Below are 17284 nucleotides of genomic sequence, written 5' to 3' on the forward strand. Positions count from 1 at the left end.
CCCTACCTCAGCATTCCTGTTATAATTATTCCCCAGATACAGATGACCACCACTCCCAGGGTTGTACTACGAAATAGAAGGATGCTGGACCTCCTGACAGCAGAACAGGGTAGAGGGGGAAGCTCGTGTCATCCTGGAGTAAGAATGTTGTTTCTCTGTAAATGAATTGAAATTGGTTGAACAAAATATTAAGACCCTTTGTATTAGATCATTATATCATGTGATATATATATATATATTTTACTAACCTGTGAATCAAAAAAGCAAGCAGTAAGCATCACACCTTACACACAAAGAATCAGGGCCACAGATTGTGCTATTTGAGCCCATAAATGTGTATTTTATAAATCCAAAGCACAGGAATAAAAGTATTTACAAAACTATAATAGTTAAAGAAATTTCAATAAAGAAAGTCATAACAAATTTGAATTCTCAGAGAATTGTCCTCTGAGAGGGACCTACCCTTTTATAGTAAATAAAGTTCTCCATCTTGTTAGATAGCAAACTTTATAACACAATTAATCCTTCCTGAGACTGGCACTTTGAGGTGAGATGACCTCAGAGATAAATTTAGGGTAAAAGAGCCAAGGAAAGAACACCCTGACCCAGACTTGACCCCTAGACCCCAAGAAACAGTTCCACCAATCCCTGAGTTTGCCCCAAACTCTGACTAGAATCCCACAAATCCCAGACTGCCCCAGAAGTCCCATCCCTCACTGAAACCTATATAAGGCCTGCCTTCTCCTCAGTTCCCCCTGCTCCTTGCCTGAGCAGAGGCAGCCACTCTTCTGGGTTTTCCCTTCCGATAAATCTATGTGAGATTTGTTGTGTGGTGTGACTTTGTGGTATTCCTTGACTCCCGATTGCCAGGGTACCTTTCCCAGGAAAGCTGTAACACTTACATCGGGGGAACCTTTGCCTGCTCAAGCAGAACTGTACAGTTGCGGGAACCTTCCCCTTAATGGAACCGAGCTGTAACACAATTAGGAATTGGGCTCTAATTGTATAGGGCATCATCAGGGACAGGCTGGTCTGTCAAAGTCTGATTGTTGGAAAGTATGGCTTTGCTTTTTTTGACCTTTTTATGTCAAGAGTGAGGTCTCTGGAATCTGAATGACTCTAAGTTCAGCATGACACCCTCTTGTGCCCCAGATGTTCCCTGGGTAAAAAAAAATCTTAGCGTTCAAGATTATTGCTCACCTTGGCAACCAAGACTTCCGGAATCCAGGAGGTACCGGAAGTGATGCTCTCATGCTTCCCGTCCCGCCGTCGTTGCCATTTCCTAGTGTCCTGGAGGTGTGTGGGGCCGTTGAGCCGTCACGCATGACGGTGGCGACGCGGTGGAAAGTGCGGCCCGCACTCGGGCCGCGACGCGGGCGGTGCCGGGGTGCTTACCCGAGGCGGAGCCGCGTCGTCCTCGTGTTGTGGTCGCTCGGCTTGGGGTCGGCTCGAGTTGTTGGCTCCCGTGCGTCAGCGCTGCACGGGGCAGACGCGGCCAGGTGAGCGGCTACCGAGGCAGGACCGTGACTCTGGAGTGAGCCCCACGCGAGCTCGCAGATTAGACGTGCAGCGAGACCTGCCGCTTAGCACTCGGCACAGTAAGGACCGCAGGAAAGTGTCCTGTGCTCTTGTGTACTCTCGGAGAGTTCACAGATTACTCCATCTGTCTTAAAAACAAAACAAAACAAAACAAAACAAAACAGGCTCAGAGGAAAATGTCTAACCCTGGGGTCTCCAGTGCCTGATATCTGATATCTCAAACCACGGCACACATCCTAGTTGCCCCAGAGGATCTGGTTTTCAAATGGCATGCATAAACGGAAAGGAAAATGGCTTTTCCCAAATTTTGTCCACTAAACTAACCACATTCGTGTAACATATCTCTCTCCCTGTGTAACACATATGCACGCGTGCAGGACTGGGAAGCAGTCCTGCCTTTTGAATCTTCGCAGGAAACAGAGCCCTGAGTAAACTGCAAACAATTGCATTAAGAGAAGTGATCCAACAGAGTTATGGGTGGAGAGTAGTCCGTGGGATTACTGAAGCTATAAACAGTGGTATGCCCGGAGAGACCAGAAAGTTAAAGTTAAGTTCCAAGTTAAGTAGAAAAGACTTCCAAAAGTTTTAATACTAGTTCCTCCCTTTGGGTGACCCTCCAGTAGTTTAGAGGCCATGACTGGTGAGTTCCTCATAAACAGTTGAAGTACACTGTTATAGTATGAGGTACAGCAAGGGAAATGAGCCATTGTTTTATATCTGGGGAAAGCAGGAAAATATCCTTCAAGAGAGGTGTTATTTATTCGGAGTCTTGACACTTGATTAAGAGTTTGTCAGAAATGACGGGAAAAAACAGGGAAGGTGCAGACAGGTAAAGTGTGGTCCCCACCCCCTTATTTGTAAAGTGTTAGCCCCAAACTTTAGTACATCTTTACCAGCTGAGTTTTGAGCCTCCACTCCCAGCACAAGTTTATGAAAAAATTAAAGATAAATCCTATTTGAATTTCAGTGCTTACTACAGGACATATTAAATAGTTAAATCATTTAGTATTTTCTTTAACATCCAGTTTCCTTGTATACCCTGCTTTGGAGGCCATTGATGTCCTTTTAATTTGGGTACTTGGGGGAAATGGTTGGAGGTGTATGTGAAAGACTGTGAAAGCTAAGCCTAGACATTCAGTTAGCTTTTATCCTGCAGGTGACTGGAGCCACTAATAGTTTGAAAAGGGAAGTCACTTGGAGTCATTTCTGTGTTTGTACTCTTCTCTTCCCCGGAGGCTTTGCTTCTAGCTGCAGAACCTGTTACCAGCTAAGAGCTAGGTGCTCCAGGACTCTGATCATTCTCTTTGTGTTTCTGTAGGTGACACTTTCCTCACTTCCTTTCTTGACTCTGAAAAAACAGCCCCCGCAGTTTGAAGCAGAGACTCATTTTCAGTGTGCCTGCTGTAGCTGGAACCAGCTTCTCTTTTGGGATCACAATGACCATGGAAGGCAGGGGGACATTAGATATCATCCCCAGGACTGCCATGTATCAGAAGCAGGAGGGGAACTTGACTGTGAAGCAGGAACCAGGAAGCCAGACATGGGGACAGAAGAACTACCTTCCCGTCTGTGAAATATTCCGACTGCACTTCAGGCAGTTGTGCTACCATGAGATGTCTGGGCCTCAGCAAGCCCTGAGCCGGCTCAGGGAGCTCTGCCACTGGTGGCTGATGCCAGAGGTCCACACCAAGGAACAGATCCTGGAACTGCTGGTGCTGGAGCAGTTCCTGAGCATCCTGCCCAGGGAGCTTCAGACCTGGGTACAGCTCCATCACCCTGAGACTGGCGAGGAAGCTGTGGCTATGGTGGAGGATTTCCAGAGACACCTTAGTGAGTCAGGGGAGGTAAGCAGTCAGTCTATAGGAACATCTAGAGCCACTCTCTAAACTTGGGCTAGCCTGAGAGCAAGTATTCACCATTCCCCACACTTTTGCCTGGTTTGCCTTTAGGATTCCTGAACTTGCTCCACTGATAGATGGAAAATAGTTTTCTGCTATAAGCCATAGCAGAAACACAAATCCCAGCACTCTTAGTCACTGTTTTATTGCTGCAGAGACACTGTGACCAAAGCAACTCTTATAAAAACATTTAATTATGGCCTTGCTTCCAGTTTGTAGATGTTAGACCCTTATGGCAGGGAGCTTGGTAGCTCATAGATTTATGTAGTACTGGAGAAGTAGCCGTGAGCTCTATATCCTGACAGAGAGAGAGAGAGAGAGAGAGAGAGAGAGAGAAACTGAGAGACTGAGAGACTGAGAAACTTCAAAGCCCACCCCAGTGGCACCTTATCTAACCTTTTAAGTAGCACTACTCCCTGGTGACTACGCATTCAAATCTATGAGCCCGTGGGGGTCATACAAGCCAAGGTCTAAGTCAGGTGTGTTTCTGTGGAGGGGAGGTGCATGTGCAGGGGTGTGTACAACCTCAAAGTGTTGTTCCTCTGGTGCAGAAGATCTCCCTGACCTGAATCAGTGGTTAGGCAGGTTCCTGGCCTATGATCCCTAGGGAGTCTATTATGCCTCTCCAAGGCTGTAATTACAAACATATGCTATCATGCCTGACTTTTTAACATTAGTTCTGGGAATCCCATCGTAGGTTGTCATGATTGCATGTAAAGCACTGTACTGACTGAGCCAACTCCCCAGTCCTGGTTGGTTCTTATAATAAGTGCAGAGGAAAGCTCTTTAGGATAGTAGCTGTAGATATAGGCAAAAGATAGAATTTAATACACTGTAGTAACCTAACCTTCTGATCTGCTGGCAGTTAAATCCTGCTAAAGTTTGAGTATTTTACCTAGGACTCAGGCACATGGGTTTCTTTCCCTTAAACCACCACATGAACCATTTACAGGCAATAAGCCTCATTAGAGACACACATCTCCGACAGTTCTGCTTTCCTGCGTGAACATGGATATGTATGGCTGTTTTGGGGTTTTTCGAGACAGGATTTCTTTAACCAGGGAACCAGAGGTTAGGCTAGGTTTCTGACCTATGACCCCTAGGGGATCTGACATAGACCTAATCAAGGCTAAGTAGGCCACTTAGCCCTGTGGTTCTTAGAAAACAGCTTTTGCAAAGTGTCATAATTCTTACACACAAACATAGATACAAAGTGGCTGGTGCCTAAGCAAGAGAGACAGCTGAAGTTGTCCTCCAGCTCCTACACACTTGTGCCGATGCACCTGCACGCACGCACGTACATACCTACATTCATACACACAAGGAACCATTCAGTAAACTTGGGAACTAAGGTCCTCAGGCTAAGCAGTATTTACCACCTGAGCTATCTTAATAGCTTCACGTGGTTCTTAAGCTAATGTACCTCCAAAGACCTGTCATGGTGGAGCTGGCTATCGCATCTGCTCTTCTAGCTCCTACAAGGAGAGTCTGGGGAGGGATGGCAGGGAAGATCGCAAGCTTTGAGATTAGTGGAAAGATAGTCCGGTCCTTCATTTCCTTGGCCGTTTTCCTGTGTGGGTGTCTTTGAGGTCTGGGCTCTCTGCCTTCAGAATGCACTTAGTACCCAGTTCTTTTTCCTCGTCTCTAATCTCTAGGTCTCACCTCCAGTACAAGAACAGGATGTGCATTTAAAGAAGATGGGAGCACTGAGTGCAGCTGAGCAGTCGCCTACCTCAACCTCCAATCAGGGCTTGGCCCCTGGTGCACTCTTAGATCCTCCCTGTGACCCAGGAGCTGGACACGGTACTCCTTCTCCTCAGTTCCATCCCCTAGAGTCACTTTCTTTCATCAGCCCAACTTGCACTGAAATCCCACATTGCCCCTACAGCCAGCCTCCTTCCTTAGCGACCCTTTTGTCTAGCCTCTAGCTGTGCATGCATGTACTTACCAAGTTTCCCTCAAGCCAGAGCAGTCTCCTACCTCAAGCATGTACCACTGTGTACCGCTGGGGACCAGAGACAGGCAGTATACTATGACTGTCTTTAAGAGTTCTTATGTAGATGGCAGGGAGTCAGTCATATACATAAAAAGAAGCAACCTCATAAGATATTTGGGTGAAGCTGGGCATGGTGGATCACACCTGTCATTCCAGTACTTCAAAAGCTAAGGCAAGAGAATTCCTGAGAGCTGAAGGCAAGCCTGAACTACTTTGTAAGTTTTGCACTAGCCTGTGCTTCAGATTAATACCCTGTGTGAAACAACAACATCAACAACACACATACACATACACACACACACACCAGCTACCACAAACAAAAGATACATCTGGATGGTATCTGTCTGTAGGCATAATACTGTCACTGTAAAAGGGGATTATTAGATAAAGTGCATTATGAGGCAGAGTAAGTATGGGGTTCTGGAGGAACAAGCAAGAGATTTAACCACTAAAAAGTGGAGAATGGAGGCTGGTTGCGGTGCTATATGCCTTTAATCCTAGCATTTAGGAGGCAGAAGCAGACAGATCTCTGTGAATTTGAGGTCAGCCTGATTAATATAACAAGCTCCAGGCCAGCCAGGGACACACAGTGAGACTCAGTTTTTAAAAACAACAACAGAGGAAGAGGGAGAGAGAAAGAATGAGAAAATGAGAATGAATTTGTTGTGATCAGGATGTAGGTATGTGGCAGGTCTGACAGAGCAGTGGGAACTGGGAGGTGTGACTAAAGCCGGGAAGATCAGAAGGGTCGCTGATGGAGGGAGACAGCACAGAGCTAGGTTCCAACAGTGTTCCAGATGGCAGGAGGCTGACTGAAGAGATGGCTGAGGAGTTAATGGCACTGGCTGCTCTTCCAGGCTCAATTTCCAGCACCTACATGGTGCTTCATCACCATCCATAATTCCAGTTTCATGGAATCCAACGCCACCTTCTGGTCTGCTACCAGACACACAGGTGATGCACAGTCAGATGTGCAGACAAAACACTCATACCCATTACAATAAAGAAGATATTTTAAAGGCAGGGGTGTACATCAGTGTTAGAAGTGTTAAGGAAATTAGGCAGAGAGAATATAGTTAGAAGTAGAGCTTCAGGCTGAAGAGGGTCTTGGAAGGAACCTCCAGTTCTGTTTGATAAATATTGCCTGTTGTATCCTCTGAAGAGCATTCCCAGCACACTTAGGATGAGGTCTCCAGGAGAAAGCTGAGAGTCGGTGTATGTGGAGTTCCCTGGATGCCTGCAGATCCCACCGTAGGCACGTGGATCTTAGGGAGCTGAGAGGGGGGCTTGACCCACTGAGTTCACCTTTCACCCCCAGATCCTGCTTTTCCCAAAGTGGGGAACCCCAGAGCCCAGGCAGTGGCTACTGTGCTTAGGATGGCCAGGCCTCAGGTGAGTGGCTCTGTTTTTCTTGAGTCCACGTCTGGGTGTGTGTGTGTCTGGGTTGGGGGAATGGCTGGGATTCACCTGCAGACCTACCCACCTAAGGTAGCGCCTTTGTCTCTCCTGCTTAGTGCTTCCCTTGGAGCTAGGCCCTTGCCCTTGGCTTTAACAGTTTCATTTAGGACAGTTTTGTCCTCTTTAATGTGTCTACTACCCTTTTATTCTGTGTGACTTCTGTACGCTTAAGAACTCTGCTTCTCTGGCTGGGGTTGTTTCTGAACAATAGAAGCTTATCGTTCCAGGAGACGGCAGTGAACAAGGACTATAAGCAAGAAAAGTGGAGTGTCCTGTGTGAGACGGAGGTGGTAAGAGATGAGCACGGCCTGGCCTCTCTGGGTAATGGCTCCCAGTAACTAGCCGTCTGTCCTTTACATCACAGCCCAGCCCCTGTATTCCTTTGTTTTGATTTGTTTTAACTTTTTATTATTTGCAAGCATGAAGTAGATGTGTATAATGAACACCCCTGCACCCGTCACCCAGTTTAACAATAGTCATCATTTTCTTTATTTAATGGATGATCAACAGTAGGGAGCTATGGGTTTTCTCAGCCATAAGAAGGAGTCCCTTGGGTTCTGGGAGTAAAGGTCTCTGTGTTTGAGGGATTAGGAGAATGGGGACCCAGAACAGTCAGATTGGGTAGTGGGAAATGCTGGTCCTGGAGATCCAGCAGTCCACCAGGGCCAATGTGGCTGGACTGACCATGTGGCTAACGCAGCCGTATGCATGGACTGACCATCTGACTAACGGGGCCCGTACGCATGGACTGACCATGTGACTAACACGGCCGTATGCAGCATGTTTGTTCCCTGTGCTTTTCCACTGAAACTCTTTTGAATTCTGAAACTGTCCGTATCATAGCTTCTTCTCAGCTCTGACTGCACCGTGGCTTCCCCTGGCTCCATATGCATTCAGCTTTAGATCTTACTTGCAATCATGCCCTGTTTGGGGGTCAGGATCTCCCTAGAAAGAACTCTGACCAAGGCAGTGATTAGACTCTCCTCTGTGCTTTAGAAATCATTGGCCCAGGCCACAAAAGATGCTGATGACAAGCTACAGATAAGCTAGACTTGAGTCTTTCTGGTACCTGGCCCAGGTCTAATCGCCTGTCACCTCTTGAGGAATGTTCAGTTGTATAAGATTCCCTTTATAAGGCCTGAGCCCCCACCCTGTGACTGGCAAACTCAGGGCAGTAGCCAGCTTGGCAGAGGGTGGACATGAAGGTTACTAACCTAAGTATTGTATAGTTTCACTTGTTAAATACACACTGGGCTTGGCCTCTTTGCATCATGGTTTAAAAGGAGCCAGCATTTGGTATCTGTTGATAACCATGAGTGGCTGCTGCAGCTTTCCCCAGGTTTTGCATTTGAATCTCCAAAACTGTAGACCAGTGTTTAACTGTTTAATTTCTTTATCAAATTGCTTTTGAATTATTTTATTATTATTTAAGAGACAAGCTCACAAGGGCATACTTTAATTTGTACTTCAAATCACTGATGCTTCTTTTAGTTTTTATAGGATATAGACCTGCCTTTGCCCAGTCCAGTGTCCTAACTGCTGTTCCCTTCAACTGTTCTGAACCAGTATACATGCTCCATTGCCACGTCACATAGATCAGTCTGTGCTCATGTCATAATGTAACTCAGATCTGTCTGTGTTCACTTCACACCGTCACGTGAGAAAGTCTCACCCCTCACCCCCAGTTTTGCCTTCTTTATTTCTTGCCAACCTTTCCTCCCTCTCTCAACCGACTTAGCTCTGTCTGGCCTGGAGCTCTGTGTGGACAAGGCTGGCCTTGATCTCCCAGAGATCTACCTGGTTCTCCTCTCAAGAGCTGAGATTCAAAGCACCACCACACATGGCCTAACATCTTTTTGGAGACATGTGGAACTGTACAATGTCATGGTGGAGAAAAACTTAATTTAGCCATTCACTAAGAAGACAGTTTCACAATGGCTCCAGAAGATGATATAACACTGTGCTACACAATCTCGCTTCCAGTCTGTCTCCTACCTAGACTGCATTAGCTCAGGTTTCCTCTGTCCTTGCCTTTCCTCCCCATTCTCCTCTATGGACCATTGTTCCTCTGTGTTTTAATATCCCTGAAGAAGAAAGGGGACTATTTTTTTCTCTGCTTCTCAAATGTTGTCTCATTTCTTAGCAATATAATATGATCTTTTTTTTCAGCTACAAAGCAAATAAATACATGAATAGTAAAGAAGGTTTTTTTTTCTTATTTCTTTTGGCAACAGGTAAGAACAGGATAGGAAGTTCTGAGTTCAGTCCAAAGCAGGACATTTCTAAAGGATCACATTCGCTTGACACATCCTCAGAGGGACTCTTTGGAGTGGCACTGGTGGAAAGAGCGTCTGGTGACATCTGTAAAGATCCTTTAGCACAGAGGGAAGAGCATCCCTCAGATGAAGAAGGCAGCGGACTAGAAAGTGATTTCTTGGAGAAGGAAGATAAAAATTCTACAGAAGACAGAAATGAGGAATGTAAAGATGTAGGGGTGCATCCAGAAATGCCCTCCAGTCCTGTTGAGCATCAGGGAGAAGCAAAGAGGCAGAAGTCCTATCAATGTGATGAGTGTGGCAAAGTTTTTAGCCAGAGCTCTCGCTTCCTTGGACATCAGAGAATCCACGTTGGAGAGAGACCCTTTGAATGTAACAAGTGTGGGAAGACCTTTCAACAGATATCTCAGCTAGTTGTTCACCTCAGAATACACACTCAGGAAAAACCTTATGAATGTTGTGAGTCTGGGAAGACTTACTGTCACAGTTCCCACCTCATTCAACACCAGAGACTCCGTAATGGAGACAAGCCTTATAAAGGAAATGAATGTGTAAGAGCGTCCATTCAGAGTTCCCAGCTCCTGGTCCACAAGAGAACCCACACTGGAGAGAAACCTGATGAATCTGGCGAGGCATTCATTTGGAATAAAAGTCTTATTCAACATCAGGTCCTTCACATTAGTAAGAAGCTCTATGAGTGTAATGAGTGTGGGAAAGCCTTCTATACCAACAGAAATCTTATTGACCACCAGAGAATCCACACTGGGGAGAAGCCTTATGAATGTATTGAATGTGGCAAGTCCTTCAGTCGGAGTAAGTGTCTTACTCGACATCAGAGCCTCCACACTGGGGAAAAAACATACAAATGTAGTGAATGTGGGAAAGCCTTCCTTCAGAACTCTCAGCTCATTGACCACAAACGAGTTCATACTGGTGAAAAGCCTTTTGAATGTAGTGAATGTGGTAAGAAATTCAGTTTAGGTAAATGCCTTATTCGGCACCAGAGACTTCACACTGGAGAAAAGCCCTATAAATGCAGTGAGTGTGGAAAATCCTTCAACCAAAACTCTCACCTCATTATACACCAGAGAATTCACACTGGTGAAAAACCTTATGGATGTAATGAGTGTGGGAAGGTCTTTAGTTATAGTTCTAGCCTTATGGTTCATCAGAGAACCCATACTGGTGAAAAGCCCTATAAATGTAAAGATTGCATGAAAGCCTTTGGTGACAGTTCACAGCTTATTGTGCACCAGAGGGTTCACACTGGTGAGAAGCCTTATGAATGTGCTGAATGTGGGAAAGCCTTTAGTCAGCGGTCCACCTTTAATCACCACCAGCGAATTCACAATGTCGCGAAGCCCTCAAGTCGGCTTCAGGCAGTATCTTAAGGCATGGTTTCCTGAGACAAAATAAAGAATTCTGAGTTAATTTGTTTAGAAGAAGGAAGTCGGGCAGTGATCCCAGCATTTGAGAGGCAGAGGCAGGTATATCTCTGAGTTTGAGGCCAGTCTAGTGCACAGAGTGAGTTCTGGGACAGCCAAGGGTACACAGAGAAACCTTGTCTTGAAAAGCCCCCCCCCCATAGGATATTTATCTTATTCTCTTTCAAATGAGTGCTTTCTATCTGGTATTCGATCACAAAGGCAGGATAATAAGAACCATATATTTTATTTACTTCTAGCTTTTTCTTTTTTAAAACTATCTTAAAATATATCTCATTAAAAATATATCTCATTTTTAAACTTTGTGTTCCACAATTTGTGATTTTCAAGCACAGAGATAATACCTCCTCTACTTCATTCTAGCCTATGCATTTCCTCGTTTATTTAAAGACTGACTGTAAGACTCTCATCACTTTTACTTCTTGCCTACAGCTCTCTGCATTTACTTTGTCCCTGATACTTTTTATGTGGATAGATGTTTTGCCTACGTGTATGGACGAGGACCACTTAGGTGCCTTGTATCTACAGAAGAGGTCATCAGACTACAGCTGTCAGCCACCCTGTGATGGTGACATCCTGAGTCCTCTGGCAGAGCAGCCAGTGCTCTGAACTACTGAGCCATCTCTCTAAGCCCTCACATTTGTTTTTTTTTTTTTAATTTTTAATTTTAATTTTTTGGTTTTTTGAGACAGGGTTTCTCTGTGTAGCCCTGGCTGTCCTGGAACTCACTTTGTAGACTAGGCTGGCCTCGAAATCAGAAATCCACCTGCCTCTGCCTCCCGAGTGCTGGGATTAAAGACGTGCGCCACCACGCCCGGCAACATTTGTTTTTTAAAGGTAGTCTAGTATTCAGCATATCACTTATGTCCCCTCCCCAGGGAAAAGAAATCCCTTTTAGTTATTAGTGTTTCTTCATAACCTTGAAGATCCATCTAATTTAAGGACTTTTAACTTTTTGTTTATTTTTAAATGGAGTGTATTTGTATATGTCTGTACCTGTGAGTGCACTGGTTCTAGAGGACAGGAGAGAACATTGGATCCCCTAGAGCTGACATGGGTACTGGGAATTGAACCTGGGTCCTCTGCAATAACCACTGAGCTATCTCTCCAGCCTCAGGACTTTTTTTCTTTACATGCTTTTAAACCTCTGTTGATCTTATTTAAATGTTTTGAGTTAGTTGGTGCTATATTGGTACAACTATTGAATTCCGTTGTAAGAATTTATACTTTAACACCAGCTTATAGGCTCATTGTGTGTTTATATTTTTCATAGATAGTTATATTGATTTCTAAGTAAGTTTTACTTCACCCAAATAATCCTTAAATTAGGGACATACTTTCCCCTCCCCCAAGCTTTTAAGGTTAGAGGTGTGTCTGCAGTGTCACATACCCTAAACCCACTAATATCGTCTTTATCTAATATAACTATTGGTTTATTATCTTTACAAAGCTAATTTTGTGTGTGTGTGTGTGTATGTGTGAAACAGAGACAGAGCATATTTTTGTAACTGTTCAGTTGTACAATCATGCCCCCTCTTAGATGTGCCTTGTGCTGTACACTGACTTGCTAAACACATTCTGGCTCTTCAGTGAACAGATTGAGACCACAGTCAGAATTTACTACAAATGCTTGTTGACTCATGGCTGCACCAGGGTTATGGACATATACTCCCATGAATTTCTGTGTGTATTCTGGAGATATGCATTCAGGTCCTTGTGCCAGATGGCAAGTACTCTGCTTACTGAGCCATCTCTCTAGGCCCAGCATACACACATTTTCATGAAATAATCTGAAAGAAAATGTGGGGAAACTTTCTATTCTAATATATAGTTATTGGCCCCTAAGGGTACCTATGATGTAGAAAAGCAGCCTTCATCTGGGTGGGGTGGCACATACCTGTAAACCTAGCATTTGGGAAGCAGAGACAGATCTTTGTGAGTCCAAGGTCAACTTGGACTACATAGCAAGTTCCACGCCAGCCATGTTTAATCACTGTCTTCAAAGGAGGTGGGAAGGTAGGTATGACTTAGGTATTTTTTTAAAGTTACATTTTATGTACATGTACAGGAATCCATGGAGATTACAAGACAGCTTGTGGGAGTTGGTTCTCTCAACCAAGTAGATCCTATAGATCAAAGTCTGAAGTTGGGTTGCCAGGCTTGGCAACAAGTGCCTTCACCTGCTGAGCCATATCACTGGTCTTCATTTAATATTTAAAAACTACCCACTCACATAGGGATATACTGTGGGACACACTATGACATACAACAGCTTTCTGTGATGAGATGTTTTCTCTGCTTTGTTGTTTGCGTGTATTGTGTTTTATTTTGGATGTGGGGGAGGTTGCAAGGGTGAAGGGTGGGTATGGGGACAGGGAAATGAGTAGGACTGAAGTGCATGATGTGAAACAACAAATCAATAAAACGTTTTTTAAAATCTACCTGCTCTCGTGTGTGTGTGTGTGTGTGTGTGTGTGTGTGTGACAGCATGTATGTGGAGACCAGATAACAACTTAAGGAATTGGTTCTTTCCTTCCACCTTCATGGGAGTTCCAGAGATTGGACTCAGTTCACAAAAGCAACTGAGTGGAGAAAATGGTTTATTTTGGTTTACAGTTCAAGAGAAATACAATCTATCACAACAGGGAAGACATGAATAGAGGCAGGTAGTAGTGGTGCGTGGCTTTAACCCCAGCACTCAGGAGGCGGAGGCAGGTGGATCTCTGAGTTTGATGCTAGCTGGGTTGACAGAGGGCTAATTGCAGGACAGCCAGAGATACACAAACCCTGTGTCAAAAAAGTGGAAGGGGGAAAAAAACCACTGTGGCTCCAGTGAGAAGCTGGGTGGTCACATCTTATCCACACACAACAGAGAGAACGAATGTGAAATGGGATGACTACAGCAAAGCTCCACCTCCTAGAGGGTCCACAACCTTCCCAAACAGCACCAACAACTGAGGAAAAAATATTCACATACAGAGATAAAGAGGTAAATAGCACCAGGCACATTTGAAAAAGCAACAGGAAGCATGTGTATACATGCATGCATATATACATACACATAAAATTCATATGCAGTAACACCTTACGGGGTGATAAAGTTCCTCACAAGAGCCAAAAACTAACAAAAACGTCAGTGCCAGACAGGGGAACATCCCTTTGAGCTGTTGGGAGTTGGGGGGGGGGACCTAATAAACTCCCTAAATAGTATGTCTATACCTGTTGTCCTTGGTTGCTTCCCAGAACTTGAAGTTAAGACCCTATTACTGAAGACACCACACATGTGGAACACAAAATTTGGAGAAATTGAGCTGGAACTGACTAGAAACAACCTCCTTAAGAGAACCTAGCTTTCATAGGATTTGAAAAGTGTAGAGCAAGCTTCCAAGGGAGACAAGCAGTCAAAATTCCACCCCAGCTGAAAAGCCTACAAACCATACCAATGTGAGCCCTGACAAGGTATCCCAATGGAGCAATAGTCGTGGCTGGTAGCTAACTGCTGTCTAACTGGTCTTTAGGGCTTATCAATATGTGTGAATTCATGCCCGGTACTGTCAAATAACCTGACTACTCATAGCTGGAGAGGTTATAGACCCTAGAGGAGGTCCAACATCAAATCAGAATTCAAATATGGAAAATAGTTCTGATGCCCAAACATGATGGTGAAGGGGCTAAGAGATATACACCGAACCATTTGCCTCTGACACATGAAAACAACATATACCAAAACCATATTCTCCAACTAGTAGAGAAAGTCATGCAGTTTTAACTTATTTGTATGGATGTTTAGCCTACATGTATGTCTCAGCACGTCATGTGTGTTTGGTACCTGCAGAGGCCAGAGAGGGCACCAGATCTTCTCTTAAAACAGAAGAGATTGTTATGAGACACCATGTGAGTGCTTCGGGTTGAACCTAAGACATCTAGAAGACCAGCCAAGGTGCATGACTGCTGAGCTGCCTTTTAGTCCCAGCTATAGTTTTTGTTGATAGTAGTACTCCACACATGAAGAGGCATTGTCCATTTATTCTTCACTGGACCAAACCAGCCCTCCCACTAATAAAGCACTGAGCTGCTGTACAGGTGCCCAGCACAGTGAGGAGCAGATTATCTTTTAAGGCATACAAATGTTTTGCTCAAAAACACAGTAAAGCTGGGCAGTGGTGGCGCACGCCTTTAATCCCAGCACTTGGGAGGCAGAGGCAGGCAGATTTCTGAGTTTGAGGCCAGCCTGGTCTACAGAGTGAGTTCCAGGACAGCCAGAGTTACACAGAGAAACCCTGTCTCGAAAAAACAAAAAACAAACAAACAAAAAAACCCCACCAAAACACAGTAAAAGTCACATGTATGATGGATGGTCCATTCCTTGTTCTTGGTAGTAGGTATTCCTGAAAAACTGCCTGATTGGAATTGTTAGTTGACAAAGCTACAGTGTTTCCCTCCTTGTTAACCAATTCCACACACTTAAAAAACTTTTTAGGAATGAGTGTATAGCTGGCATCACACAATGACAGCCAATAAAGTTCTTCTCCAAATTCCTCTAGTTCCATTGTCTTCTGTATAGATATTGCGTATGTTAGATGTCCAGCTTCCCAATATGTACCATAACGATGACAGATTCAGTTTTCCATGGACCAGCAGTCACTCAAGGATTGGGTAAAAAGTAGGAAAGCAGACAAAGTAACCCCAAGGGGAAAAATGTATTTATCCTAGGCTGAGTAAAGGGTGGTGACCATAGCTGAAGTTTATGCATTTAGGCATAACCCATTTCTATGTATCCAGCCATAAGACTGGAGGCACTAATTCCATTTCCACTGTAAAAGATTGGGACATGCTATATTCCTCGAGGGTGTACAAGCTGCCCTTTAGAGCAGAGGATGCCAGAACTATTGCAGTAACAGCATATCTGTGGCAGGCAGCCTTGGAAAAATTCAGAGCATATCATGATGTCATCAAGAAGCCACAGTGAAACTTTTCCAGTCAGCATTAGGTTGACTTAACAATGGGCAAAACAAAACAGAGAGCCGCACAATGGGTGTTCTCAAGTTGAGTAGCTACTTCCCCTGAATTGATGCATTTCCACCTAGAGGAAGTAGGGAAGCTACCAACATTAGGGAAGTAAAACTTATAAGGCTCAGGAAATAAACACAACTTACAAGGTATTGCTAGAGAGGTAACTAGCAGTTACAAGCCCTTTCCGAGGACCCAAGTTAGGTTCCTCATACCCACATTGAGAGGTCCACAAGAATCTATAACTCCAGTTCCAGAGATCTGATGACCTCTTTGGGATTCTGTGGGCACCAACATGTATGCCTACATGTACACACACACACACAACCTGTTTTTTATCTTACAAGACTCAGAAAGATTCTGAAACCTAGAAAATTCATAAGGCCCCTCCACAAGTTTATAAAAGTAGTAAGAATATAAGGCGGGTAGTGGTGGCACTTGCATATAATCCTAGTACTTGAGAGGCAGAGGCAGGTGGATCTCTGAGGTGGAGGCCAGCCTGGTCTACAGTGTGAGTTCCAGGACAGCTAGGACTACACACACACACACACACACACACACACACACACACACACACACAAACTGTGTCTCAAAAAATAAAACAAACAAACAAACAAGAAAAAGCAGAACAAACAAAGAAAAAACCCACAGGACTCTCTGACCAGTCAAGATGTAAGTTGTGCAAAGCTCTACATGTGCAATATTTAGATATTTGGGACTACTCACCCATGCTAGAGTGTGGTTTCCAGTGATGATGCTGCCCCTGACTCGTCCATGTTCTTATAAGGAATCTCTCATGTATTTTCCTGTAATTCTTGGTCTGTTGGTGGTGTCCTAACTGGAGGAAATAGAAATTGTTTACATAGCCCCTGGAAAAATTACACAACACTGCTGACACAAGAAGAGGAATTCAAAGAAACAAAGATGCAATAAGTTTTTAACACATGAACCTCTGAGAGACATTCCAGATTTGAAAAACAGTGACCAACATATAATTCATTAGTAAATCACTCTGGTCACCCCTTCAAAATGTGTGTAGTCCCAATTTTTACTTGCTATTTCATTTCCAGTCGAAGTCATCATTTCCCTCTGCACAAAATGCAATACCTTTTTGATAAATTTGTGTTTGTTCTTCCTGTCTCTCAGCCTGTTCTCCAAAAGGCAGCAGGCACTACTAACTGTAAAAGACAAATTAGCTTTCACACAAGGTCATTTTAGAATACCTCCAAACACAGAGCAGATTATTCAGAGAATTTACAAGAACAGGCTTCTTGGTTCATTTTATATTTCGTAGGCAACAAATATTGGAATGTGTGACAACACACACACACAACCAACAACCTAACAACAACAAAAGAAAGCTTGTGCCTCTCCTTGTTTCTGAGTTCTTAACAGCTTGCTTCCTGCAGCATCCAGAGAGATCCAAAGCGCTTACCACGGCCTCTAATATCCTTACTGCCTCAGGTAATTCCTGATCCAAGAGTTTTGCTCCTAATGTTCCGACAGGAACACACTTTTCCCAGATGTCTGCATTTTTCCTTCGTTTCCTAAATAAGCTTCGTCTATGCAGTCTACCACTTCTCCCTCTTTTGATTCGCTACCCAATAGCTACCAGGTATCTCTTTTCACCTCCCTTTACTTTAATGCAGCCTCATTTTCTTT

At 44.2% G+C, this 17284-nt stretch overlaps 2 protein-coding genes across 3 annotated transcripts in view; one reads left to right on the forward strand and one right to left on the reverse strand.

Annotated features, from left to right (window-relative positions):
• Positions 1 to 1285, reverse strand: part of Zfp445 (zinc finger protein 445) — a 37942-nt gene extending 36657 nt beyond the window's left edge. The window contains exon 1 of one of the 2 annotated variants that reach the window (XM_006512121.3): positions 1201 to 1285. The gene's annotated coding sequence lies outside the window, so the exon portion shown is untranslated. The remainder of the gene's footprint in view (positions 1 to 1200) is intronic. The other variant, XM_006512119.3, reaches the window with a different exon arrangement.
• Zkscan7 (zinc finger with KRAB and SCAN domains 7) lies at positions 1252 to 13053 on the forward strand. The gene is made up of 6 exons (NM_001177505.2): positions 1252 to 1499; positions 2858 to 3383; positions 5093 to 5240; positions 6752 to 6825; positions 7119 to 7212; positions 9126 to 13053. The coding sequence occupies exons 2-6, from the start codon at positions 2976 to 2978 to the stop codon at positions 10556 to 10558; spliced, it is 2157 nt and encodes a 718-aa protein (NP_001170976.1). The 5' UTR covers positions 1252 to 1499; positions 2858 to 2975; the 3' UTR covers positions 10559 to 13053.
• The last annotated feature ends 4231 nt before the right edge of the window (positions 13054 to 17284 follow it).

Source organism: Mus musculus, chromosome 9 (assembly GCF_000001635.26).
Source record: "Mus musculus strain C57BL/6J chromosome 9, GRCm38.p6 C57BL/6J".
NCBI classification, from domain to species: domain Eukaryota; kingdom Metazoa; phylum Chordata; class Mammalia; order Rodentia; family Muridae; genus Mus; species Mus musculus.